Source organism: Tripterygium wilfordii, chromosome 11 (assembly GCF_013401445.1).
Source record: "Tripterygium wilfordii isolate XIE 37 chromosome 11, ASM1340144v1, whole genome shotgun sequence".
Classification (NCBI taxonomy): Eukaryota; Viridiplantae; Streptophyta; class Magnoliopsida; order Celastrales; family Celastraceae; genus Tripterygium; species Tripterygium wilfordii.
Genome location: NC_052242.1, coordinates 14,180,082 through 14,206,080, shown reverse-complemented (window position 1 = coordinate 14,206,080; position 25,999 = coordinate 14,180,082). Strand labels below are relative to the sequence as shown.

Genomic DNA, 25,999 nt, shown 5'->3' with positions numbered 1-25,999 from the left:
CCTCCAATAGCGTGAACTTTCCTAATCTCAAGAGAGGCTCTCACTCTGTCAGTAGTGAAGTTACTGAGTAGCTATAAATACTGTTAGGATCTGTCATCATAACCGCGTAACGGCTCTCTCACACATAACACACGGAGCTCGTGTTCATCCCCTGGAATGGAGTTGCTCCTCCGGAGAACAATGAGGTTTCGCTTAGGGTTTCTTGTGTCTGTCATGACATTACAGGCAAGGCTAAAAATCGATTCTTTTGTCACTCCCTTGTCTATATTTTGGTTTGTTTCTCTTTCTATAACGTTGCTTTTGGTTGTTTGATTCTTGAGAACACGGAGGAAATTGCGAGAAAATAAGATGTGGTACTTTCGTATTGTAGCGTAACGATGAATTTGAAATAATTTTGAAAGAGCAAGCGAGATGCATTACGTATTTTTTCTTCATGTCCTTTTCTTTGTTCTTCCTTACTTTTCTTTCCGTTTATGAGTTTTGGTTGCTTGTTTGAACTTTTAGGAAACAGAGGCAACCACTTATGGTTGTTTGTTTTGATTCTTGAGTAAACGAAAGAAACCGCTTGACAAGAACAGGATGGAGTGATTTTGTGAATTCTCAACAACAATTAAAATTTGAAGGAACGAGAGAGGATAATGAAGCGTCCAACTGCATTTATTTCTTTATGCAGACGGTGAATATGAATTGCATATGCTTTGTGTGTGTTTATTTTTGCCATGTTTCTTAACTGAAGCCTGACAAGAACTTTCAGTGATTTGAAAGAACCAGAGAGTGAATATGAATTGCACATGCTTTGTGTTTTTTTGCTCTGTTTCTTAACTGGAGCCTGACAAGAGAGTTTCTTTTTCTTTTTTCTGCCTAATTTTTTTTGAGAGAATAATATCATGAACTTAAACCACAATTTGACATGGGACATTCTGCTTAATTAACTGATTTTTTTTTTCGTATAAATATGTGATTTAGGAGTTGATGGAATAAATTACTCTTTGATTTTGCTGATTTCCCGATTTTTATTTATCTTATTTTTTTGGCAGCTCTTATTTAGCGTAACTTCAGTCCATGCACAGAAGACCACGGCCGTGTCCAGGTGAGGCTCTTTGGAGTAGTATCAAAAACTTATTTTCAGTACAGTTTTGTTTATCTTCTCTTTTTAGAATGTAGGTGAAAACCTCAGAAGTACGTCCCTTTCAAAACTTTGATTTAAGCATGAGACTTCATATTCGTTCAAAAAAGAAAAAAAAAAGAAAGAAAAAGGAATGTACTTAATCCAGATGATTCTTTAGTTGTTCTCATTCTACAATCGCTTTCCAAAATAAAGTTAGGCTTTCTTGGTCAAAATAAGTATTGAGAGTTTTTTTTTCCCTGTTGACTAGCGTAAGACATAATGAAGGATACTGTGCAATGCATGACATTTGTGGCGCGCGAAGTGATGGAAAAGTATTAAACTGCCCTTATGGTTCCCCCTCCATTAAGGTATATGTCATGACTATAAATTCTTGCCGCATGGACTTCATTTGATCATTGAAAACTGTGCATTATGTGGATGTGATTATTATTTTTCCTGTTTCATGGTAGGATAGATGCATATCTGTGTTTGAAGTTTCTTCGTGTTTTTAGCTCTCCATAATTATGTTTTTTTTTTTTTTCTTTCTCAGCCAGATGATTTGCTTTCATCAAAGATCCAAAGTTTGTGCCCAACAATCACCGGAAACGTTTGTTGTACAGAAGCTCAATTTAACACATTACGGTCACAAGTCCAGCAGGTGAGATATTTTTGGAATACTTGATAATTTGCGACTCCTAATTCATGGTAATTTCCTAACTTAAGGTAAGGCTGAAGTTTCTTCTAGTTGTACAATACAGTGCATTGATATCAATTTGCAGTTTCGAAATTCTCACCTCATTACTTTTGTCTTGGGAAAATATTTTATAATTTATAATAACTTGTCCTGTATGGTGCTGCCTGTTGTTTTGACATTCAATAATTCAATATTTCTGGAAACTATGATAATGTAGTGATACTGTGCTATGTTGCTTTTCCAATCACTTAAAGACCTAGATTCTTTCCCTTGTACTTAGATTGCTGGATATGCATCATCTCGAAACTTTTGTCGCAAATAGTTTGGCAAGGTAGATAAGATATGGTGGGAAATCAAAATGCCATTTTGTAGAAACTTCAATGTTTCTGTCAGTATGAACTAGATGTTTTAGCTTGTAAATGTCGCACACTAAAACCTTCTTACTTTTTTGATGCTTGTTTTTGTCTGAATTCCCCTCCATTTATTAGTCTTTATTCTCTCTTCCTATTGTAATCTAAGGTGGCTCAAATTTTAGGTTTTATTGAATGGGAAGTCATATACAAGTTGTTTTTTTAATAAACAAGTTATGTATTAGTTGTTATTTATTACATTTAAATATTTGAGTATTGGTTGGAATTCATAAGCACTGTCTAATTTAGAGCCCATCAACTTTGGGTTTGCTTGTCTCTATTTTTTTTCTACAACTTTCTGTGCTGCCATACAAATTATGTTTTAATGTACAGAGATCTTCATTTCCTGTATGTATATTATATTTTAATGTATATGCTTTTTGTAGGCAATTCCTTTTCTAGTTGGCTGCCCAGCATGCTTGAGGAACTTCTTGAATTTGTTTTGCGAGCTTTCGTGCTCTCCGAATCAGAGTTTGTTCATCAATGTGACTTCTGTTTCTAAGGTTAATGTTCTCAACCATAATTTAAGGTCGTATCTCAAGAGAACTATCCTTGGTGTTGTATGGTTCTGCACCCTGAAAATAAGCCCTCACATCATAAAGAAGAAATAAATTGTTCTTTCAATTTGAAGTAAATACAACTTGAGAAAGATACTTTCTTTCATTTGAAATATGAGTCAGCGTCTAAAATTTTTAAGAAGCAATTTTATAAAATTACTGAATTTCTAGAGCAACCAGTGCAAATTTACTGAAATTACTACAGCAACCAGTGTACATTGCTTATGGTCTCTGATATTTTCGCTGTGCAAGATATCCCATAAAATAAAACATAGTTTGAATTACCCTTCTGTTCCATTGTGGTTCAGATGAATTACTTGACTTGTGAGACAAAAAGTGGAATTGCCACCAACAATATGTGTTTTTAAGTAGTAGCTTTCATCTATTTTTGGTTGTGTCAACCATATTGGAGACAGATATGTGAGTGCTTATGTTAAAGAGTTTAGTTTAAAAGCATCTTGTCCTTGTTTCAGGTTAATAGCAATTTGACCGTCAATGGGATTGATTTTTACATAACTGATGCTTTTGGTGAAGGGTTATACGACTCTTGCAAAGATGTAAAGTTTGGTACAATGAATACTAGAGCTTTAAACTTCATTGGTGCTGGTGCTGAAAATTTCAAAGGTTAGTGGCTAATTTAAAAATTGTTAGATCCCCCCCCCCTCATCTATTGATTTTACACAAACGATAACATAAACAGATGTAGAGCCAAAAGGGGGGAAAGGGAAAATAGGTAGACAAAATTATGTAGCCCTAAGTCTCAAAAGAGAAGGGGCAAAAAGCCAGTTATTGCTTTTTCATTAAGAATTATACAGTACACTACAACATGACAAATACACACACACACACACAGAGCATAATGAAGGATTTTATGGACTTACGGGAAAATTGATTAGGGTGCTGGCATTGCTTCTACATGACAAAAAGTTGAAGGTCATTGTTGACTACTCAATCCATATATTAAGGTTTTTTGGCTCCCTGCAAAGTGATTTGGATAGTAATGAGATAAAATTGAATGACAGTTTGCCGCATCATACTTCTTTGTTTTTGATGGCTCTTTCAAAATGTGTTCTTTTCATCCTTCGGTGACAAGGGAGTGAAGGAGATTGCCCTTTGTGGTTCTAAATTATTGCCCCATTTATATATGTTCCTCTAATTTGTAGTTCTACGTTGTGGTTGTCTTTTGCAGAGTGGTTTGCCTTTATTGGTAGACGAGCAGACCCTAATTTACCTGGTTCACCATATGCCATTAATTTCCTGCCAGCTGTTCCTGAGTCATCGGGAATGAAACCTATGAATGTTACCACATATTCATGTGGTGATACTTCACTGGGTTGTTCTTGTGGTGATTGCCCATCATCATCTATGTGTACTAGTATGGCCCCTGCTACTACCCACAAAGGGCGCTCATGTACAGTGAGGATTGGATCTCTTAAGGTGAAACATTATCAAGACTACTTAAGATTTGGAAATTGTGTTTTTTGTTGGTCTTTGATACATGTATTATGAATATAAATTTGTAAGTTGTATATCTCTGGGTTCCGTATTTGTTTTGCTAATTTGTTTTGCATTGAAAAATGTGTAGGCCAAATGCATTGACTTTGCTTTGGCAATCCTTTATATCATATTGGCATCTGTGTTTTTGGGATGGGGATTTTTTCATCGGCAAAGAGAAAAGAGCCAAACTTCAAGAATGAATCCAATGTTGAGTGTCAATGACGGTAGTAAATTTCATTCTGCTATTGGGCAAAAGGATGAGAACCTTCCTATGCAGGTGCGTATAGTTTACTAGTGAACTTTATCTTCAGAGCCATTTTTGCTTCAATGTAGCTTTTTCAGTCATGAGCTTGGTCTAATTAGTTTCTTTGTTCCTTTTTTTGGATTAGTAACTACTTATTTATTCTGATACTTTTTTTACACTAAGGTAGTTGTTCGTGCTAATGTTCTCATGTCTAATTTTCTGTTCTTCTACCATTTTGAATAAACAACTATCAGATGGAAGATGCTCCTCAAATTAAGAACCGGGTTCAACTTTCAGTTGTGCAAGTATATATGTCAAAGTTTTACAGGTCATTGCCTATTCAAAAGTTCATACATTTGTTAAATAGAATGGTCTTTTGATGTTGTAGTTTACGAATTTACGTGCAGGAGATATGGAACTTGGGTTGCTAGAAATCCTATTCTTGTATTAAGTTTGTCGGTGACTGCAGTTCTTCTACTTTGCTTAGGTCTAATTCGTTTCAAGGTTGAGACACGACCTGAGAAGGTATGACATGGAACCTGGAAGTTCTATCTTATAGGAAGGATGTTTGACTCTTCTGCTTGCTATAACCTTCATGAACACTCTGTTGGACTGATGATAATTAATATAACAGATGTATGATTGAATTAATAGCTTAATTCTAGTACAGATCTTATTGAAGTTTGTTCATTGCCACTTTTAATGAAAATCCTCATACTAGGACCTGGTATAGTTTTTAAAACTACTTACGTAAATTTTGCTTAGGATTGAGCGAATAGAAACTCTAACCCCCAAATTAAGAATCCTAGGACAGAAATTTCCCAATCCCTATGTTTTAAAGCTGAAATAGAACAACCAGCGAACAAGAACCGTGGTTGTTCCCTTAATTTAGAAATGGTACTGTCTTGAATCTCTCAGGTAGGGTCGAATAGGCTCACCAGACTCTTAGACTTTTACCGGTTGTGTATCAGTCTCTCACTTAACGGGTAAGGAATCCTCCTATTGCAATTTTGCATAAAACTCTCTTTTTTCCCAAGGCAAGCCTTTAAATAGAGGTTAACCATTGGTTTAAGGAAGCATTAGGATTCCTAAACTTGATTGACCAAGACAAACGTAATGACTTGAACAAAGGACCCAAAGGGAAACCTTCTCCACAAAGGATTCCTTGACTCTTTAAAAGAACGTAGTTTAAAGAAAATCCTTTTCTAATAAGGATTCCTTCAAATTGTAATTTAAAGAAAATCCTCTTCTAATAAGGATTCCTACAAGATGTAATTTAAAGGAAATCTTCTTCTAATGAGGATTTCTGCATCAGGACCAAGGATGTTTATTTGCAGAAAGCAGAGGAGTTCACCAAAAATAATTCAAAATATGATTGCGGGAGTCCAAAATAGGAATTTGGGACCAATGGGTATCGAAAAATAGTTTCATGAGAACGTGCATTGTAATTTCCTTTTATGCCCCAATATTAATACATATCAGAGTGCTATTGTTATTTGTGGGAAGCCTTTGGAGTGCTGAATATTAAGTGTGTGCGTATATATATGTACACACTTCTTTTTTCTTAATACATCTTTTTGTTAATGTAATTAGCCTTATGTTTCTGTCAAAGGCTAATAGTTGTACTGTTTCAGCTATGGGTAGGGCCTGGGAGCAAAGCTGCTGAAGAGAAACATTTTTTTGACCAGCATCTAGCCCCCTTCTACAGAATTGAACAGGTTCTTCTTTGTTTGTCCTCTCTCTCTCTCTCTCTCTCCCTCTCTCCCCCCCCCCAATCTTACTTTATCAATTGAACAGCCTCTTCTTTGTACATGTTTTGTCTTTCTATCTTCAACTCTGATTTTATCTTTTTTCTTTTATTTCTTTTGCCTCTTTGTTCCCAGTCCTCAGACTGATTTGAAAATGGTAGTATTTTTGTCAAAGTTTATGCCCATATTTTTGTCAAAGTCACATGCACGTTGAATTTCTTCCTGCTTCAATTTGCTGTTGGCAGTTTCCCCCTTTGGAAGAATCTTATTTAATTTTTGGAAGAAATTAATTAATTTAATCTTTGTGCAGCTAATTTTATCAACTAACTCAGATGCTGTGCAAGGCAAACTTCCAAGTATTGTGTCGGAAAGCAACATTAAGTTACTATTTGAAATACAGAAGAAGGCATGTATTCTGTCATGCAATATTTTAAATGCAACTTTGATATATTGGAAAAAAGTAATATAATTCTACTGATTGCTCTTCAATTCATTCACTGATTATATTTTCTTATAATAAAACAATTGATTTTTTATACAACTGTTCATTAATAATACTTTACACAGGTTGATGGAATTCGTGCTAATTATTCTGGCACGATGATATCTCTAAATGATATTTGCATGAAGCCACTAGGCCAGGATTGTGCAACCCAGAGTGTTCTACAGGTGGTTTCTTACCTTTATTTTGTACATCTGCATATTTATTTTAAATTTTCTCGTTTGACCAGAAACAGCATCCCTTGTAGATGGTCCCTCTTTCTAAAGGCAAATTGTAAGTTGTCACTAATTTATCACATGGTAACCAATACTTAAGCTTTATAGTTCATCTTGTTACAGTCCCCCTGTATATCCTCTAAGGCATTGTTAGGTCCTGTAAGAAATATGGTTTGAATAGTGTAAAGGGACGATAAAATTTTGGTATCCTTTTAACATTTCATTTTACCCCTTTAATATATTCTCAAGTTGTTAAAATATTTTCTGTCATAGATTGAGTGATTGACTGACATTTTTTCCATTTCTCAACCCATTTTCACTTGGTTATGTTTTTACTCCTCGTCACCTCGGTAATGCTCTATATGATGTCTATGCTGATGGTTATTGGGGACTGACATGCTGTCCCTTAATTCTTTTTCTGCTGATAGTATTTTAAGATGGATCCTCAAAACTATGATGATAATGGGGGCATTGACCATGTGAAGTATTGTTTTGAGGTAAATTTTCATAATCTCCATCTCCATTTTGTTGAAAGCATGAGAGCAAGTATCCATTGTAAAGAAGTTAGCATTTGGGGTGCAATTTATTTAATTTATCTAACCATATGGATGCTTTATGTACTTTTTTACTTTTGTGGATGCCAGAGGTGATGCAATTGAGATAGAACGTTTTATTTTGTATTTTATTTTATGTATTGAGATAATTTATAGGATTGACATTATGGATGTTCCATTTTGACCCATAAATAGTTGCATAAAAATGTTAATTTATGCTGCAGTCTATGCAAAGAGTGTCCTGTAGTAATATACCATTTGGTAAATTGAATAGTGATATATTAGCTAGGTAAAGATTAAGCACCGGAATTCCATGCTGTATTCAAATTGAAAATTAACTGTGCTGTTTGTGATCTGATCATTCAAATTATTGATATTATTCGGTGTATATAGAGGAGAACTGATACTGCAATAAGATGGTCAAATAAAAAATGGTATACTTGATATGGGATAGGCATGCATTCAAACCTGTTTGATAGAATCTGATGGTCTGCAATATAACGATCTGATTTTCATCATCAAAGCCTTTTATCTCAAACAATGTTAGCTGAACTCTTAAATTCTACTCAAAGACAAGCCTTTCAAAAATGTTAATTGATGTTGTGGGCGATGTAATGAGTGTCTGGCCATATGGCCCATAACACTAACCTTTTTGTAAAATTGCACGATGCAATGTATGAGTTTGAGAATGGTTAGGCATCAAAGTTTTCCGTGCTTGCCTTCTCTGCATTGGATAAGTATCTGATCTGGACATTGTTACCAATTTTAAGTATGCTTTATTGTTCTTTTGTTTTCCATATTTTCTCACCTTTTCAATTTGAATTGAAAAATATTTATAACTTCACTCTGAGGTCTCTTTCATGCCGCATGTCCTCTTATCTTCGTCAATTGATTCTATAGTTTCTTATTTTTTGGTGGAACTTGGCATTTATGTACTATTTGTTATTTCAGCACTATAGCTCTGCAGACTCATGTTTGAGTGCATTCAAAGCACCTCTTGACCCAAGCACTGCGCTGGGAGGTTTTTCTGGGAACAATTATTCGGAGGTAAATATTTTTATTGCTTGGAAGTTGCAAAAACGGTTGGATCATTGCATACGATCATTAAATGATATTACTGCACAGGCATCTGCATTTGTAATAACTTATCCGGTAAGCAATGCAATCGATAGGGAAGCGAATGAAACTCGTAAGGCAGTGGCATGGGAGAAGGCCTTTGTTCAGTTAATCAAGGTTTGTTTTCTCTACTTAGTCTCAATTCTAAGAAAAATGATGTTGTTCAATTCATGTTCTTATGTGCTTCTTCATAGAGAACTTTGATGGAATCTTATACAATGTTGTTGTGATGTGCTTAATATTTGAAAGTTCTCTAGGGCCGGCCTCCATATCTCGAGTTATGAGTTAACTCCCATTATTGTCCTATCCACTAAAACTATATCATCCGCAAATAATGCGCTCACCTTGTATATGTCGTGTGAGTTCATATATCACTATAACAAATAGGATCGGGTTTGTAACTCCTCCGTTAGTCCTAATACTAATTACGGATCCTTCCTTGATAATAATGATAAAACTATGGGACGGATATAGCTTACCCAAATTGGGCATTCAACATTCCTAATGCTCTAGTGACAACATCTTTTCCATGCTTTGATTTTGTTCGTACCTGTAGCTTACGTACTTTTATGTGGCAGGATGAGATATTGCCAATGGTGCAGTCTAATAATTTAACTGTTTCCTTTTCCTCCGAAAGCTCTGTTGAGGAAGAGCTAAAGAGAGAAAGTACTGCAGATGTCGTAACAATATTGGTGAGTAGTTGTTAATTTACAACCTTTTCCTTTATAACAATACCGCTCAGTCTATTTTTATGTAAAAATCAATATAACTTTTGACCACTGAGCTTTATGGATCAATCATTATTCAACAATTATGTTTAAAAATCTGTGTTTTACGATAAGATCACATGTTCAATTCTTGGAAACAGTTTCTCCACATATTATATGGGAAGTAAGGTCTGCGTACATCATGCTTGTCTCCGACCCTGTCCACTGCGGGAGCCTTGTGGACGAGAGGAGTTTACTTTTTTTTTTTTACTGTATCTGCATTTTATGGTGATTGAAATTTCTTCTGCCACATATTTAACGTTTGAACATCATTTCATTCCAGATAAGCTATCTTGTGATGTTTGCTTACATATCCCTGACTTTGGGTGATTCACCACGCTTATCTTCCTTTTACGTTTCATCTAAGGTACCATCTTATCTAAGATTTTGACCGTCCTATTACTTGTTCCAGGATGATTCTCATTTCTGTGCATTTTCTTCGTGTAAAACAATCTAATTGATTCCAGGTGTTACTTGGTCTTTCTGGAGTTGTGCTAGTCATGCTATCTGTTCTCGGCTCAGTTGGATTTTTCAGTGCCATTGGGGTGAAGTCTACATTAATCATCATGGAAGTTATTCCATTTCTAGTCCTTGCTGTAAGTTTAAACCCTTTAGTGTCTTCTACATCTTGTTTGCTCCAGTTAAATCTGTAAATATTATGTTCCAGGCCAAAAGTCAATATATGCTTTCTTTCTTCTTCTTCTTCTTTTACTTCTTCATTTTTTTGAGCTTTTTAGCACTCAAATATATCCTTCAGCCGAGCTTTATTTTTGTTCTATTGACATTTCAATTTTGTTACACAATTTGTTACTTACCGAAATTTTTTGGGAACAGAATGCAATTTGTATTTCCCATCATTGTCATAGTTAATCATACTGCATTTACTGTTTTTATATTGATGGTGGTGTTATTAATTTACGAATGTCCCATTAAAAAAAATATTTACAGTGTTATAAATCTTATATCAACTGGACAAAGGAAAATGATTGTGCTGGCAGCTATCCCATATAAGTTTATTATCACACCCTAGATGCTGAATATGCAATAGGATTTGAGTCACACGTCATGATATGGTATGTGTTGATCCCAAGTCGAGTGTGCAAAGGGTGAATCTTGGGTTTCAGAAAAATGGGTGGTAACTTAAACCAATATGGTAGTCTTTTGGATTAAAGTCTAATCAAGTTTCAATTTGTGAAGTTGAGTCCTAGTAAATACGATATTTTTAATCTTTTTTCTGTGATAATTCTTTGTCTTAGTTGAGTTGCACAGATTCATTTATTAAATAAACTGAAGTAGTTCACTTATTTTAGAAAAGTAAGGACTAGGGGGCCTTCCCACCAACTTTTCTGCCCTCAAACAGTTGGCTCAGTTAGAGAAGAGGCAGGACTGGTGCAAGCTGAGCTATGTTGACATGGTTATGGGGAAGTGATTTGAAATGGTGACGATCTTTCTGGTCTTGACTCGTTAAATTGGGACCTTGCTCTCAGTCTTTAAATTTGATGTAGCTTCAATTTAAATACTGTGTCATTGCTTAAAGGAAACAACTTTGAAAATTATAATCCTGGATTGGGAAATTATGCTATTGCATATGCTTCCCAAATTTGTTTGTCAAATCAGGTTGGGGTGGATAACCTGTGCATATTGGTGCATGCTCTTCTAATTTGTTTGTCAAATCAGGTTGGGGTGGATAACATGTGCATATTGGTGCATGCTGTTAAGCGCCAACCTATGGATTTGCCATTGGAAGTACAAATAAGCAATGCTCTTGTAGAAGTTGGACCATCCATAACACTTGCTAGTCTATGTGAGGTTTTGGCATTTGCAGTTGGAAGCTTCATCCCTATGCCAGCTTGCCGTGTATTCTCAATGTTTGCAGGTTGGTTAGATGTAACTTCATTTTGCCATATGTCAGTGAAATTAGTTTTGTATAATTTTGCTTTAACCAACTTCTTAGAATATTCTGGGTAAGGGTCATTTACAAACATCTACTACGCATTCCTTTGCAGCACTGGCTGTTCTGTTGGACTTCCTTCTGCAAGTCACTGCTTTCGTTTCTTTGATTGTCTTTGACTTTCTGCGTGCCGAGGATAAGAGGGTAGATTGTTTTCCATGTCTGAAAGTTTCTTCATCATATGCTGATTCTGATAATGGTACTCTAGAGATTATCTTTTGGCAATTGCGTTTATTTTCCTGCTTCACACAGTTCTAATGCTGCAAGAGTAGAATTTTATATGAAAATTGATTGGAATGTCTTATGGAAGCTTAGGAATTGGTGGTGGGAGACGACCTGGACTGTTGGCTCGATACATGAAGGTATGGACCTTGTTTCTTAAAGAGTTCTCATGAATTCCATATGTTTGAAGGCTAGCTCTAATAATCTTTTTGGCTTCTGTTTTCTCATTCAGACGGATGATTACATACATTGTTTCCTAGATGTAGGACATAGCCAGTACCATGTGCAGGGTCATTCTCCTGCACCCCTCCCCCAGTGCAAAGAAGGAAAAAATTACCAACAGTAAAATTAGCTGTTTGGTCCTTTTTTGTCACTTTGGTGTTAACCGCTGTTGTTGGCTTTTCTTCCTAGTCACTGGTTATTCATTGTTATTGTGCTTTTCATGTTTTATTCATATTTGAGCTGAAATAAAAGTTTAGGGGCAATTTGGATTTATTTCTGTTACAGTGATTTGTTCTCTTACCAATTTCTAATCCTGTTTTATTGCATTTTGACTTCAGGAGGTCCATGCACCCATACTCAGTCTTTGGGGAGTCAAAATATTAGTTATTTTCTTATTTGTTGCATTTGCATTTGCTAGCATTGTGAGTTTCTCTGGGCTTTCTATTTATCTATTTACCTTAATGCCATTATTGTCCTTAACCTGTCTGTGCCTCTCAAATGTTCTCATGTTACTTTCTCATTCTCCGACTCTTGTAGGCATTATCTACGAGGGTTGAACCTGGTCTGGAACAGCAGATTGTTTTGCCACGAGATTCGTATCTTCAGGTCCAATTTTTCTGATACCATTTTGTGCTACTCTATATGGGGCAATGTGCTGACTCCGGAATTCTAATTCTTCCAGGGGTATTTTGATGATATTTCAAAGTATCTCAAAATTGGTCCACCGCTGTATTTTGTTGTGAAGAGCTACAATTATAGGTAAGTGAGGGTTCCTCAATCTTCCTTCTTACTCTACTTTGATATTGGTCATTGCTATCCTGCTGTGCTTGGAGCTCATTAGCACATAAGATTATGTGCATGCATAATTTCAAATGTTAAGGCTCATATCAACATATCTGTACTTGTAAGAAAGAAGACAAAAATGAAAAATGTCCCTACTAACAAAAATTTTACACAATTTCAAGTTAGGTCCAAGATATCTGACATTAAATATCAGAAAACCATTGCTTTCTTGCTTGCTGCAGTTTTTAAACATCTTTTAATTTGACTATTCTATAATATCTGAATCACCTTGAGTTGGTGAATGCCATCATTATATCGGTAGCAAAAGATTTTTTTTCCTCCCGTAGCATTCAGTTATTTCTTGCGGCATATACTGCATATGGCCTAAAATTCTGTCTTAATCTTTCTGTAAGTTGTACACCAAACTAATAGTGATATACTCTGCAGCTCAGAATCAAGGCATACAAACCAGTTGTGCTCCATTAGCCAATGTGATGCGAATTCTCTTTTAAATGAGGCAAGACCTTTTATCCTTAATTTTTTTTTGATAAAGGTCTGAGATATTGTTTTAATGAATCTCTTTTCATGTAAGATGGCTCTCCATGAGTCATTTTTCTTCACTGCTTAAACTTTCGCCTGATGCACTTTCATCCTTTTAATACAATGCAACACATGGTTCATGTTCTATGACTGTTTTGATTATTTGATCCTGTGGTTTACCTGTGTTGGTTTACTATTTAGTTTATGTTCTCCTTTCCCTTTTGAAAGGAAACTCACCATATGCATTTTTTTCCCTTTTCTTTTAAATGGTAAACCTATTAGTATTTGGCTGTGCCTCAACTGGCGATTTAAAATGTATCTTGACATGGTAAAACTTAACTTTTCTAATAAGTCATTTCGGATAAAAACTAAATTAGTACTACACTTTTCTAATAAGTCTTTTCTAATATGTCAAAATCTTTATGACATTATATTCCCTTCATCCTGACAGAAGGTGTCCTCAGGTCCTCTTGTCTGACTTAGTCATTTGAAATAAAACTTTTGTCCTAAACAGTGCAGGGGTTGTCTACATGAATTCAAGGTACATTCTTGCCTAATCCTATAGAGTCAATGTCTTTTTCCATCACTTCCATCCTTGTCTTCTTGGTCTCCCTCTTCTCTTTTTAGGCTCTCCTCCTACACAAACGTATCAATTTCAACTCCATGCACTACATCCTTCTTTCCTTTTATGTCCGTAAAACTAACCTGAACTCAAAGTGGACACATTAATTTTGTTGCTCCCAGATTCTTGTGGTTTTTCTGTGGGTGCCATGCCTTGTTTATTTATTTAAAAATCTTTGATTTGCCTAGTATTGAAACTTCAATCTATACACATGAAGTGCGGCAAGATAACAAAAAAAGAAGCAGCAGCGCGAAGTCTTTATTGTTTCTCCTTGGACTCTTTGCTTTTTTAAACAAGTGCACTCTTTGTAGGATAGAGTTCTAATTTTTTATAACCAAAACATGGATTTGTTTGTCTTCTACATTATTGGTATGCCATACAGGGGGAATTATTAATATTACTGCTTATAATTAATAATATCTAAATAACCACTATAAAATAGTGATATTTGCTTCATTAAGATGTATGAGGAGACAATTGATCAGCCCTTAGATATGTGGAGATGAACCATAGGGCTCATAAGCTTGTCTAACTTGCTTCTAAATTCTCAATATAATTCTGTGTATATTCATGTCACGCAAATCCGATGCCAAAGTAAGGGCATTGAAGTGAAGGCTGCCAAGCTTGATGGTAACATCAACTCTTCTGCTTCAGTGGTCAATTGAATGTTAATGCTTATACCTACTGGTTTCCCAGATGATGCAATTCTGTATTTTCTAACATGCAAGTTCTTTGTCTTCTTGTTTCTGTAGATTGCTAGAGCATCTCAGGAACCTGAATCTAGCCACATTGCAAAGCCTGCAGCTTCTTGGCTGGATGACTTCTTAGTTTGGATATCTCCAGAAGCATTTGGTTGCTGTCGGAAGTTCACAAATGCGAGTTACTGTCCCCCTGATGATCAGGTCCTGATCCAAATATTCTTAGAAATTTTTATCCTACTGCAATCATCCTGAAAATATTAGATCTAGCCCATTCTATTTTTCTTAGCTGGCTGTTTAATATGATGTGCTAGTTATCTTTAAGTCCCTTTTCCCCCTTATAATGGTTAGTCTATGATCACATTTCCTGATTTCCCCCAGGCAAATAATATCATCAAGATGGCTCTTCTTTTGGTCAGATAGATTTATATATGCACATATATCATGTAGATGGCTGACTCTACTATTGTCTTATGCTGTTTGTACATTAATAAACGAAGTCTATACTGTTTGCATTGTTATTCATTTCCTTCACGGCAAAACCTCTGGAGAACGCAACATACAGAAATCATTCACAAAGGCGTTATGTTTATTGATATCACAATGAATAGATATAATGAAATCATGTATTTGTCTATGATTTTTTTCGTTATTCAGTTTGTTACAGCAATGCAACCCACCATCTTTGTACATGAAACTGGTAGCATTTCATGAGAATCTGATTTGATGCTTAACTGTGTTAAAACTTGGTCGATTTTAAGGCCTTAAAGGTAACCTTGATGTGTCATTTGTGGATGTTGTTCTTTGTTGCCCTTATACTCCCGCCCGCCCCCCCAAATATTGTTATTCCAATTTTTTTTTCTCATATAAACAATGCCACTGAATTTGCTAAAGTTATTGTAACCATTTTTCCTCCTTAGCCTCCATGCTGTTCTTCTGATAGTGGTTCTTGTGGCCTGGGTGGTGGCGTATGCAAGGATTGTACCACGGTAAATCTCATACCCTATATTGGTGATCTTTGACTTGTTTTTGTTTTCTGATAAATTTTTTATGATTACTGTGCTTTTGTGGGGACCACATATTATGTGAGGGTAATGTTTGTGCACATCCTGCTTGTCCCCGACCTTGCTCCTGTGTGAGACTTGTGCACGATAGTTTTTTTTTGCTGTTCTTTTGTGGGTCCTTTGAGGAGGCATTAACATTTCTTGTTTGATTGGGTCTAATGTCCACAATTTATTCTTCAGTGCTTTCGTCACTCAGATTTGAATAATGATCGCCCATCTACAGCACAATTTAGGGAGAAGCTTCCATGGTTTCTCAACGCACTTCCTTCTTCTGATTGTGCGAAAGGTGGCCATGGTGCTTATACCAGCAGTGTGGAGCTGAAAGGTTTGTGTGACTATTCTTGTTGTTTTATGGTTGCTTTCCATTTGATGCTTAAGAATGTTCATAGGTGAATGCAGGGGAATGTTAGTGGCTCAATCCATTTATGGGTTGTTGATTGAATTTGGTTTTAACTTTTATCTTATGTGCTATCAGGCTATGAAAGTGGTGTTATTCAAGCATCGTCCTTCCGTACTTATCACACACCCCTGAACAAGCAGGTAAGACCATCATATTTTGAGATTAGAGTTGACGTCTTTATAATATACTATGTTAAATTTGGCTCATAGGTGACCCGCACTCTCTCTAAAGGACCTATTAGAGAGAGGAGAGGGAATCACTTATAAGCCTATCAATTTTACTCAAAACTTATCAATGTGGGACTTTTACACTCATTCACCCTCACTTGTGGGCTCAACAATCCCTAACAATGGGAGGCACAACACGTGCACAACAAACAAGGCCCCCCAATAGTAGGGACTACTCACACACAAAGGTCCACACTAGGGGGCCGGGGCAACAACAATTGGGGAAGGTAGAGGGCCAATTTCATGGCTCAGATACCATGTTAAAATTGGTTCACAAGTGGCCCTTAAAAGGACCTATTAGAGAGGAGAGGGAATCACTTATAAGCCTATCAATTTACTCAAACTTATCAATGTGGGCCTTTTACACTCTAACATACTGTTTTGTGATTGTGAGTACTACCATGATTTATAAAACAAAATTTTCATGATAGATTGACTATATAAGTTCATTGAGGGCTGCTCGAGAGTTTAGCGCAAGGATGTCTGCTGCTTTGAAGGTAATATTTTAATTTTACTCGTTGAATGCACAGTACAAGTTCAATGCTTCTCCATGATCATCATAATAACACTAACGAAAATGAAAGTAAAAAAAAAAAAAAGTTGACAGGTACTACTGCCCTTTGAAAGATTTCTGAAATTAAACTAGATTCTGTTAATCGATATTGTCTTCGTCCATATACGGGGCTGCTGATTGTTCTTTAAAATTATCGTAGCTCTAAGCTCTTACTACACCACTTTCAGTAATTAAAAACCTTCAATTTCTCAGTCATGCATGAATATATCTCAGCGATTTTTCGGAGCCTCATTTTGTTTTCCAGTAGAAAAAAATGGTCGCTGGCTGTAACTGGTATAGCTGTGACTAAAACTGACAGTTTTTCCCCTGATGCAGATTGATATCTTCCCATATTCAGTCTTCTATTTGTTTTTTGAGCAATATCTTGATATATGGAGGACTGCTTTGATCAACCTTTCTATCGCCATTGGTTAGTAATTCTGGAGAAATAAACATCAATAAACTGATGTATGAACTCATTTTCTTTTTGATATACTCTTCAGATGCCTTTATTCCATTGACTGGATACCTTGTTATATGGCAGGTGCTGTATTTGTTGTTTGTTTAGTCATCACATGCAGGTTTGTTTGCTAACCTTTTTATTAAATAATGCCATGGGTATTCGTGCGCTTTGGCATCCTAGTAGCAGCAGCAGTAGGGCTTTGATTTTTTTTGTCACTTTCACACTGAACTATATAATAATTTGCCACATCTTTGCTTTTACTGAATGTAGTTTATGGAGTTCAGCAATCATTTTGTTGGTGTTGGTAATGATCGTTGTGGATCTCATGGTACTGTTTCTTTCCTGATTATCATCCATGGGACTCGTATAATTCTAGAGTCTAATATATGTCATAACATTTTGTGTTGCCATCTATTCGCTTTCGCCATCTGCTTATGAGAAGAAACTCCACAGGGTGTTATGGCAATTCTGGAAATACAACTAAATGCTGTCTCTGTTGTTAACCTGGTTATGGCGGTTGGCATTGCTGTTGAGTTCTGCGTGCACATAACACATACTTTCTCCGTAAGTAAAATTATCAGTTTCCATTTTCTCTCAAGTCATCTACAATTAATTTCTTTTGGATGGAATGCATCGTGAGCTATAACCTCATACATATTAATATTACTCTAATTCTACAAATTTGACAATGTCCTTGGTTAGAATCCATTTTGTTGGCAATATATTAGTCAAGAACATTATTATACTATCTATGTTTGTCTATCTTTTTTCCTCATGATTTCTTTAACTGAGCCATTTAAGTGTTATTATGCTGGGATATGAAGGAGTTTGTGACCTAGTGGTGTCCAACTCGTTACAAGCTCCATAATTTATCTTTTTTCCTCATGATTCAGTTCCCCCTCCCTCAAAAATTAAGAATACAAACTCCATAATTTATCTAGAAAAAAGTATGTGGGATACATGATATCTGAATCTTTGTTCATTGTGATTCTTGAAATCTTATCTCTTTGTGATAATCAGAGTCTTTGTTAGTATCATGTTGATGCTCCAACAAGGATCTTCTTACACATTTCTTTTACAGGTAAGCAGTGGGGATAAAGATCAGCGAATGAAGGAAGCTTTGGGTACTATGGGGGCTTCTGTTTTCAGGTGCATTTTCTTCTTTTGGCGCTGAAATCTAATATGTTTTTTTTTCTGTACTTGATGACATCACATTTGTTGTGAGCTCTTATAAATGGCTACTTTTATTTCTCATGTCCTATATCTTTGGAGCAAACAAAAGAAATGAGTTCATACATTGCTTTATACAGTCAATCTAACATTTGCTGAACCCAAGTTTATATGAAATCAGCCTTTGTTTGCATGAAAAAGAAAGAAGAGTACTTTGGTGTTTGTACTTGAAAATGTATCATACAAAGTGATGGTATTGAACTACTTCAACTGAACACCCGTGTTCTCTTTTGAGTTCTGATGTATGGTTATGTTTTCTCATTAAAGCTAACCTGTTTTCCTTTCCTCTTTAAAGTTCCTGGAAATATGTTGTTGACATTTGATGTACTCTGCAGTGGAATCACACTAACAAAGCTAGTTGGGGTTATTGTTCTTTGCTTCTCGAGGAGTGAAGTTTTTGTGGTCTCTATTCCTAAAACTCAGTTATTATTGACCCTTGACAATATTCTTCACCATATTTAAAATTTCCCCCCTTTTACATGGCGCAGGTTTATTACTTTCAAATGTACTTGGCATTGGTCCTCCTTGGTTTCTTACACGGGCTTGTATTCCTACCTGTAAGTCGAATGAGCTCCCTTATAATGTATTCCTGTTGTACTCAAATAGCATACATTATTTTTTTTCTATTTATCAAGATTGATCACGGATGGTATTTAAATGGTTTTTTCAGAGTATAAATTGAATCTACCTGTAAGTTATAGAGTTTGGTAGTTGGAAACCACATCTGGAATCTCGTTTCTCACTGCAAGCCTTTCTATTGAGCGATCAAACTCATGTCTGTAACATTTAAAGGTTTTTGCTTTTGCAGGTGGTATTGAGCATTTTTGGTCCACCCTCAAGAGGTATACTGGTCGAGGAGCAAGAAGATCGGCCATCAGTTTCCTCGTAGATAAGCAGCAGACTTTTATTTAGGAACACTGTCTTTCTTTTCTTTTTCTTTCTTTTTCTTTTTTGGGTAGAAATGCCTAGAACCACATAACATCAGATGCAATTGGACACTTGAGTGGTTTCCAACATGTAAATAACTCGATGTTTCACGGAAATGAAGAGGACACCAAAACATCAGTTGTGACATTGTCATGTTTTTCTTTGTTCCTTGTTAGTAGTGAGAAGCCGATTTTTGCCAACCCTTCAGATGAAAAAGGTATATATTTGAATTGTGTGATACCCAAATTCGAACCCTCACTCCCACTTACCTGAAAATCACCAATAAAATTTTCCAGATCGTAGACACAATCAACATCCATGATAGAAGTTGAACGAAAAGACGACTGTTTCTTTCTGATTTAAGATCACAGTATACATCTAAATACAAAAAAAAAAAAAAAAAGAAAGAAACATAGCTGCAGTTAGGCCACCCTTCTCCATTAAGGAGGATGATGAAGCTTTTCCTTGCATCGTTTTATTCTGCCTGGAGGTACAAACATGGTTCAACGTCTTCTGTTGAAACACTTCACAAGCTTCGATAATCATTTCAGATGCAATACGCTAATTTGGCCTAGAACACTTTTTAAAGTCTATGGCCTACTACACGTCACGTGGAAACTTGAAACCCAAATTGATCACTGCCAATACCCTTTTCGCCTAGTACTTGCCCTAAACATCGAGCAAGGTATGCAGGCTGCGTTCCAGCTGAAACCTTCTGCTATTCCAAACCATTTGTACATGAGTCTCTATTTACAGTAATCAGGAATATATATGCTAACCAAGTCACCATGTATCAGCTTCTAATATGAAGACCTTGATATCATTGCAAATGACCTAAGAGCAACTTACGATCATGAAGGGCCAGAGTTAACCACAGATTTTTCCAGGAAATGATGAGAAACTTGAAGGGAAAGTTTGATTGGGTGGCTCTGTGACGATTGACATACATCCATGCACTCCTCCAAATCAGCATCACATGTCAATAACACCCACTCAGAGTCATCATCAAAATACTTAAGATCAAACCTGCTTATGTCATCTATACTAAACCTTCGTGTGATTTCTGGCAATAAATCTGCAAGTCCCCAATTATTAGGCATCCCGAACCGGATTTTCTCATTTCCATATGAGACTTTCACTTCTTGAGAATTCATCTGTTGTAATACCTGGTCAACATTCTTGGCGGACAGTGGAAAACTCCCCATAGCAACTTGCTCCTTGAGAGATTTATGGCTCTGGGATCTGCTTAGTTGCTGCAGCTCTTTTTTACTTGAGGCAAGCAGCTCTGCATTGCTTCTGACCCTCTTTAGGACAGCATCACCAGAGTTTTCTCCAGCCATTGGCTCCTCATTACCAGCATTGATACTTGCAGAAGGATGTTGGCTTGTCCCACTAGAACGAGAGTGGCTGGAACAGGAGCTCTGACCACATGAGGAGGAAGGAGACTTTGTTGCAGTGGTTTGCGAGCTGAAGACACCTCCCTTGGGCATCAAGCTTGATGGTGTTGGATCATCGATTGGCTTTTCAGTTGAAAGGGTGTTGGTTTCCAATTGCTTTGAAGAAGCAAACTCAGGGAAGTTTGTATAGAATGAACCAATGTGAAAAGCACCAGAGGCACCTTGAACAGAGTCAATTACAAGTTGGATTTTCTTCAACGATTGATCAACCTTCTTGAGTTTTCTTGAGGGCCAACGGTTTATCCCATGTTGCCTATATATCCGTTTTAAGGTTGTGGGGCAAACTGAAACAACAAAATGGAAAATATACGTCAAAATAAAAAGCAATCAATAGCCTAATATCAGACGAATCATAGCTCAATTACAATAATGCTTACCACCAAGACTCTTTGCAGCGTCTTTTAGACTACCAGCAAAATATTGCCGAAGAACTTGCAAGGTGATTGTTGTCTCAGCCTTAGTATGTTTTCTGCCTTCTGCTTTATCCATACATTCACTTGAGAAGCTACGCTCACCAAAAGTAGAATCTCCACCATACTCAACACTTCCATTTAGGTTAGAATCTCTTAGACCATGCCTGCGATCTGAGGGTTTTTCTTCTATCATGCCCTTTTCTTTTCCATCCTGAGATAATGAGACAACTGTACTGTTTTGTTGGACCTCAGTAAGAGAGCCCTTCCGGGACAAATTTTCTGGAGGAAACATTTCTGAAAGAGAGTGTTTGAGATTCAACATCTTCTCCCCATCATCCGAACGGAGTACTTCTTCAATAACTGGCAGCTCAATTTCTTCCTGTAGTTCTTTATCTGATACAACTCGTAAGCTCTGGGAAGCCCATTGTACAATGGTGGACAGTGAATGAAGCATCTTGCGCTGTTCTTCAGGTTCCCGACAATTCACAGGGAGAAAGAACTCTAGGACAAAGTTAGTTTTACTAGTGTAGATGCTACGAAGACGTATTGCAGCAGCTGCCCGTAGCTCAAACATCCTTGCATGGTGAGAAAGAGGGTACTCGGTTTTTGCAAAAGAAGCTACATCGCTTGAGAAGCAAGGTTCGTTAGTCAAGAATGCTTGACCAGCAACACCTTGACCTTTTAACAAGTGATGCTCAGAGCAAGCCTCGTGAAAGGCCTTGAAGTTTGGATCAGCAACATAACTGGCATGATCAATGATGGAAACACACTGGAAGTAGTTTTCATCAGAATGCCGGCATCCTGTTTTCCCTTGTTGGATGCATGAGACCCAAGTTTGAGCTAAAGGTAATCTATGCGTATCACATGCAGATTTCAAAAGCTTCAGAATCTCTGGCAGTGCAACTTGGTAGGACTTGTCACTTTCCTGAAAAAGAGATTTCCACCAATGAACTCGAAGAAGAAAATTGGGATTTAAAATAAACTAATCTTCTTTTCCCTCAATAGCTCAACTACCATGACATTCTGGACGCTTGGAACTTCGGAACTCCTAAGATCAACAGCCTGCAAGAGAACAAGATATATCCAATCAGAAAGCTTAACTGCCCATATAAGGAAAAACACAATGTTTACATAATGTAACCAAGGAGAAACAGAAGCTAGAAGCGTTCAGACTTCAGAAAACAAAAAACTAGAAAATGATGCAAGTAGAAACAAGAAAAGAGTAGTCGGAAGATGACATCAGAATCAATTTTCTTACTGTATTCTGTGAAATTATAAGCAATCTGAAAAATGAAAAAGTGCCGATGCAGTACAGCTAAAAGTCAATTTAAGCAGTCCACCCCTCATATTCATGGAAACTCTCGTCTTTCCCAAATCAAATAAGAATAAAACCCATGCACAGAGGTGCCTTAACTCCTTGATGTAGTGTAGCTCAAACAGGAATCTACATATAGATTAGCTATAAATTGTAGAAGGGCGACGCTTAACAATAGTATGGTTTGGTTGCCATGCATGCCTCAATTTTAATCATCTCAAGTCTCAAAGCCACTTTCTTGCATGAATTAAAGTTCTCTATAATTCAAAGATTCTAAGAAATTCCAATCCCATTTCATGAGAGGGTATATAAACTGCACATCCAGATATTAAATTTAGATTTTACTTCGCAGAAGCATTTTATTTTAATCCAGAGATCATGAAACCATTGCGTGCAAGTTTGTGGAAATAACGCAAGTAAGAAGCTCTAATAAATAACCAGAACTTCTAATATTTATTTGATTTCGGAAGAATGAAATCATGGAAAAAACACTCTACAGTTAAATAATCTGGATTGTAAATTATGCCAAGCATTATACGGTTAAACGTGCATTTCACCTATTAAAAAGTTTTATCAATGATCAAAACAGAAGTGGAACTATTTGCAGTGGGACCAGTTAACACCTCATTGTGCTGAATTGAAAAACACAGAATAATCCACCAATTTATAAGAAAACCTCTCAAAACAAGAAGAGGAAACAAACCTCAAGTGCTTTACAGACGCTTTCAATCTCAGGATGATACTTGGTCTTCTGGGAAGTTGTTACAACCTCAAGAACACCCAAGCAAGCAGTACTACCTTGTTCAAAGACAGGCACAGCAAGACTTCCATGAACATCGTACTCTTGAGCATGACGAACTCGTGCATATTCATCACTTCTAAAGAGCTGAACATCAGGAGTCCATTCTGGAATCTTTCCCAAGAATACACGACCAGGCAATCCAACAACATCACTGGAATTTTTCTCAGCTGAAAACTGATACTGTATAGAAATGTCTCGATAATTCACCAGCCTGCGAGAGCTTGGATCAAGTGAGAAAGGTTGGTCATGGGTAGTTAAAACACGTCTCCCTCCTTGGTTCACAGGAACCCATATCTGTACAAGAACATCCTTGTCTCTCGTCAAGTCTTTTATACAACCAATCGCCTCCATCAATCTCTCTGTTACAGAAAATCCACGACCTGGATTTGGTTTTGGTCCAATCCACCACCTTCTGCATAGCTCAGAACCACCAACTGTATTTCATGACTGGCTATAGCATTCAGTAACAGTAGGATTAACCACGTTTTGTCCAAGCGATTGAGAATTAGGACAACCGTCTTGCGGTTCGTTCATAGGAAAATTCCCAAGCAATGATGATTTTTGCCTTCCTTCTTCATTTCTCTTATGGGATGGGCTTGAGCTTAGATCACAAGTGTTAGCCTCTAAACCAGGCCATACAAATGAAGTATCAAAGAAGGCAGCATCATTGGAGGGGCTAGGAAGAAGGAAGTCAGATCCACCTGTTGTCTCCAACCAGCATCCTTCTAACAGTAGTTCATCCATGTAGTCAAAGTCCATATCAGAATCAAATTGAGCACCCAACATGGTACCAGGACAAAGTACACCGTCATCCATATCTATCTTTCCTCGAAATCCAACCAAAAAGACTCTATTCTGCTCGGTTTGCAGAGATCATATACTTCCAATTGTGATCTACTTTAAACAAGACAATACCTACCAGAAACAGAAGCCAAGTCGTAAATAGTAAATCCTATCTGTCCTAATTATCAAATCCCAGATTGAGAACAATCTTGGAGGAAAAAAGAAGAAGAAAGAACATATGGATAAAAATACCAGTCCCAGAAACCTTCAAAAGAAACACTCAGATTGACTGTAAGCTTAACAAGAAGATAAAGAACCATGACTGTATATGATGTTAAGCTGTAGATTTCTCTTTCTCATTTCCACATCCAAATAGCAATAAGGTAGTAGAAACAACAATATAAACATCAACAGCTAACACCATGGCCAATTAAAAAATAATACCCCAATTCAAGAACCACCATAACTCCCAAAGTAACATTAAATCCACATCAAAGAAGAAAAAATATTTTTAAAGCAACCACTTTCCACAGACTGTCTACAAATAGTCGAAGATGCCTTTTCTCACTTCTGATTTTAAGATTCCAGTTCTACCAACGGAATCCATTGGAACACTTTCATCAACACATGTAAGTAACCCAACAGAAAAGGCGAATGAACCCATTAGCCATAATCCCAGAACTAATAAAGTTTACAACCCAAATTGATCAAACACGGAAAAAAAAAATGGAGAGATTAGAGATGATAAGAAATACCTGAAATGTGTAGAAATAATAATATCACTAGTTTCAAATAGACCCAAATCATCAGTAACATGACATGAAGCAATCGACAAAACCAAATACAGACAAAAGATCTAGCGAAAGCCCTTTTAATACCTCTCATCATCCATGAAATCACCTCCACAAGAAACAACCTTCTTTCACATACGTAACCATCTATGACTCAGTCTCTTTCTTCAGGTAGTTCAAAATAAATTTGATCACAAGAGGATTCTTCTTCCGACGTAAACTACAATAATAATTAAACAATAAAAAATTTACATTATTGAGAGTGGAATCCGATTTCTTCAAAGTGGTAAAAAGGTCCAAACATTGAAGGGGTTCGTATGGGGCACTTGCATTCTTTAGATGCTTCTTTACGACCCTCTGCCTCTCCCTCCTCTCTGTCTCTCTGTCTCTATATCTATCTCTCTTTTAGTTTTATTCATCAAATTTAAAAATAAAAAGTTAGAGAAAGCTACCGGTGCAGGACGACTGTTCAGACTGCAGAGTGGGGGGAATACTCGGCCTTTTGTCTCTGTGTACCGGAGTTGAAACTGTCAAATGGATTTTAGCTCTCACCCACAAAAAATACCAACTGGATCTCAAGCTGGATTCACGGTAAGTACATATTTTGAGCACCTTAATTAATTGGATATTGATTTAATGATATAGAGTATGCTTTTCTTTTTTGCACACAGTAACTCTCAATCTTACGATATGGTAAGTTGATTTAAACTAAGTGCGTGGCCACAAGAGTAGTAGTCTCGGTGGAATGACATACAATTTGAATTCAGCAATCTGGTCCATCTGAGGCACCCAAAATGTGCTTGATTGATGCCAAATTTAGTTGAAGGTTCTGAAAATAATACTTTCCAGGCTTGCCACAGAATTTGGAACACATGAGCTGATAGTTTTGTTCATGGGAGGCCACATGCTTTGACATATACGGCAAGTAATCTCAGCTTCAAAAGAATCGGAGACCTGAGATTTTGTGAATATTTTGGTTTTGAGGGTTAAGACCTTAAATAGTTTCTATATAATAAAAAAAAGGACCTTAAATAGTTACTTATTTAATCATAAGTCTTAGGAATCTCATGTCGGTTGGGTAACGGACAATATTGTTAGTATGTATGAGAGTTTGAATTTCTGAC

General features: G+C 36.6%; 2 protein-coding genes across 11 annotated transcripts; one reads left to right on the top strand and one right to left on the bottom strand.

Moving 5' to 3' along the window:
* Positions 1-19,462, top strand: LOC120009033 (NPC intracellular cholesterol transporter 1). 10 transcript variants are annotated; one of them, XM_038859466.1, is made up of 39 exons: positions 4-225; positions 1,038-1,090; positions 1,377-1,476; positions 1,659-1,766; positions 2,599-2,715; positions 3,243-3,393; positions 3,959-4,206; positions 4,355-4,543; positions 4,765-4,838; positions 4,918-5,035; positions 6,145-6,228; positions 6,569-6,664; positions 6,826-6,927; positions 7,404-7,472; positions 8,481-8,576; positions 8,655-8,762; positions 9,224-9,337; positions 9,696-9,779; positions 9,880-10,008; positions 11,030-11,288; positions 11,419-11,562; positions 11,679-11,725; positions 12,146-12,229; positions 12,345-12,413; positions 12,490-12,566; positions 13,038-13,107; positions 14,505-14,654; positions 15,371-15,439; positions 15,695-15,839; positions 15,990-16,054; positions 16,573-16,638; positions 17,031-17,124; positions 17,239-17,275; positions 17,428-17,485; positions 17,611-17,721; positions 18,239-18,306; positions 18,723-18,789; positions 18,876-18,944; positions 19,196-19,462. In XM_038859466.1, the coding sequence occupies exons 1-39, from the start codon at positions 157-159 to the stop codon at positions 19,274-19,276; spliced, it is 3,939 nt and encodes a 1,312-aa protein (XP_038715394.1). In that variant the 5' UTR covers positions 4-156; the 3' UTR covers positions 19,277-19,462. The 10 variants fall into 10 exon arrangements, with proteins under 10 accessions (XP_038715400.1, XP_038715393.1, XP_038715398.1 ...); XM_038859469.1 differs by having other exon boundaries at positions 6-225; positions 11,090-11,288; positions 19,196-19,461; XM_038859465.1 differs by having other exon boundaries at positions 3-225; positions 1,383-1,476; positions 8,481-8,762; positions 11,090-11,288.
* On the bottom strand, positions 19,308-25,944 carry LOC120009035 (protein NLP4-like). The gene is made up of 5 exons (XM_038859475.1): positions 24,963-25,944; positions 23,203-24,216; positions 22,199-22,246; positions 21,149-22,109; positions 19,308-21,055 (listed from the first exon to the last, which is right to left on the bottom strand). The coding sequence occupies exons 2-5, from the start codon at positions 23,650-23,652 to the stop codon at positions 20,166-20,168; spliced, it is 2,349 nt and encodes a 782-aa protein (XP_038715403.1). The 5' UTR covers positions 23,653-24,216; positions 24,963-25,944; the 3' UTR covers positions 19,308-20,165.
* Positions 25,945-25,999: the final 55 nt, after the last annotated feature.

Bases quoted from the DNA above. Each gene is read 5' to 3' on its own strand.
- LOC120009035 (XM_038859475.1), bottom strand. From the start codon at position 23,652: ATGGAGGCGATTGGTTGTATAAAAGACTTGACGAGAGACAAGGATGTT. The intron at 22,110-22,198 runs GTAGTTGAGCTA...TCTCTTTTTCAG, and splicing joins CAAGCGTCCAGAATGTCATG to GAAAGTGACAAGTCCTACCA. The intron at 21,056-21,148 runs GTAAGCATTATT...TTGTTGTTTCAG, and splicing joins CGCTGCAAAGAGTCTTGGTG to TTTGCCCCACAACCTTAAAA.
- LOC120009033 (XM_038859464.1), top strand. From the start codon at position 157: ATGGAGTTGCTCCTCCGGAGAACAATGAGGTTTCGCTTAGGGTTTCTT. The intron at 3,394-3,958 runs GTTAGTGGCTAA...TGTCTTTTGCAG, and splicing joins TGGTGCTGAAAATTTCAAAG to AGTGGTTTGCCTTTATTGGT. The intron at 7,473-8,480 runs GTAAATTTTCAT...TTGTTATTTCAG, and splicing joins ATGTGAAGTATTGTTTTGAG to CACTATAGCTCTGCAGACTC.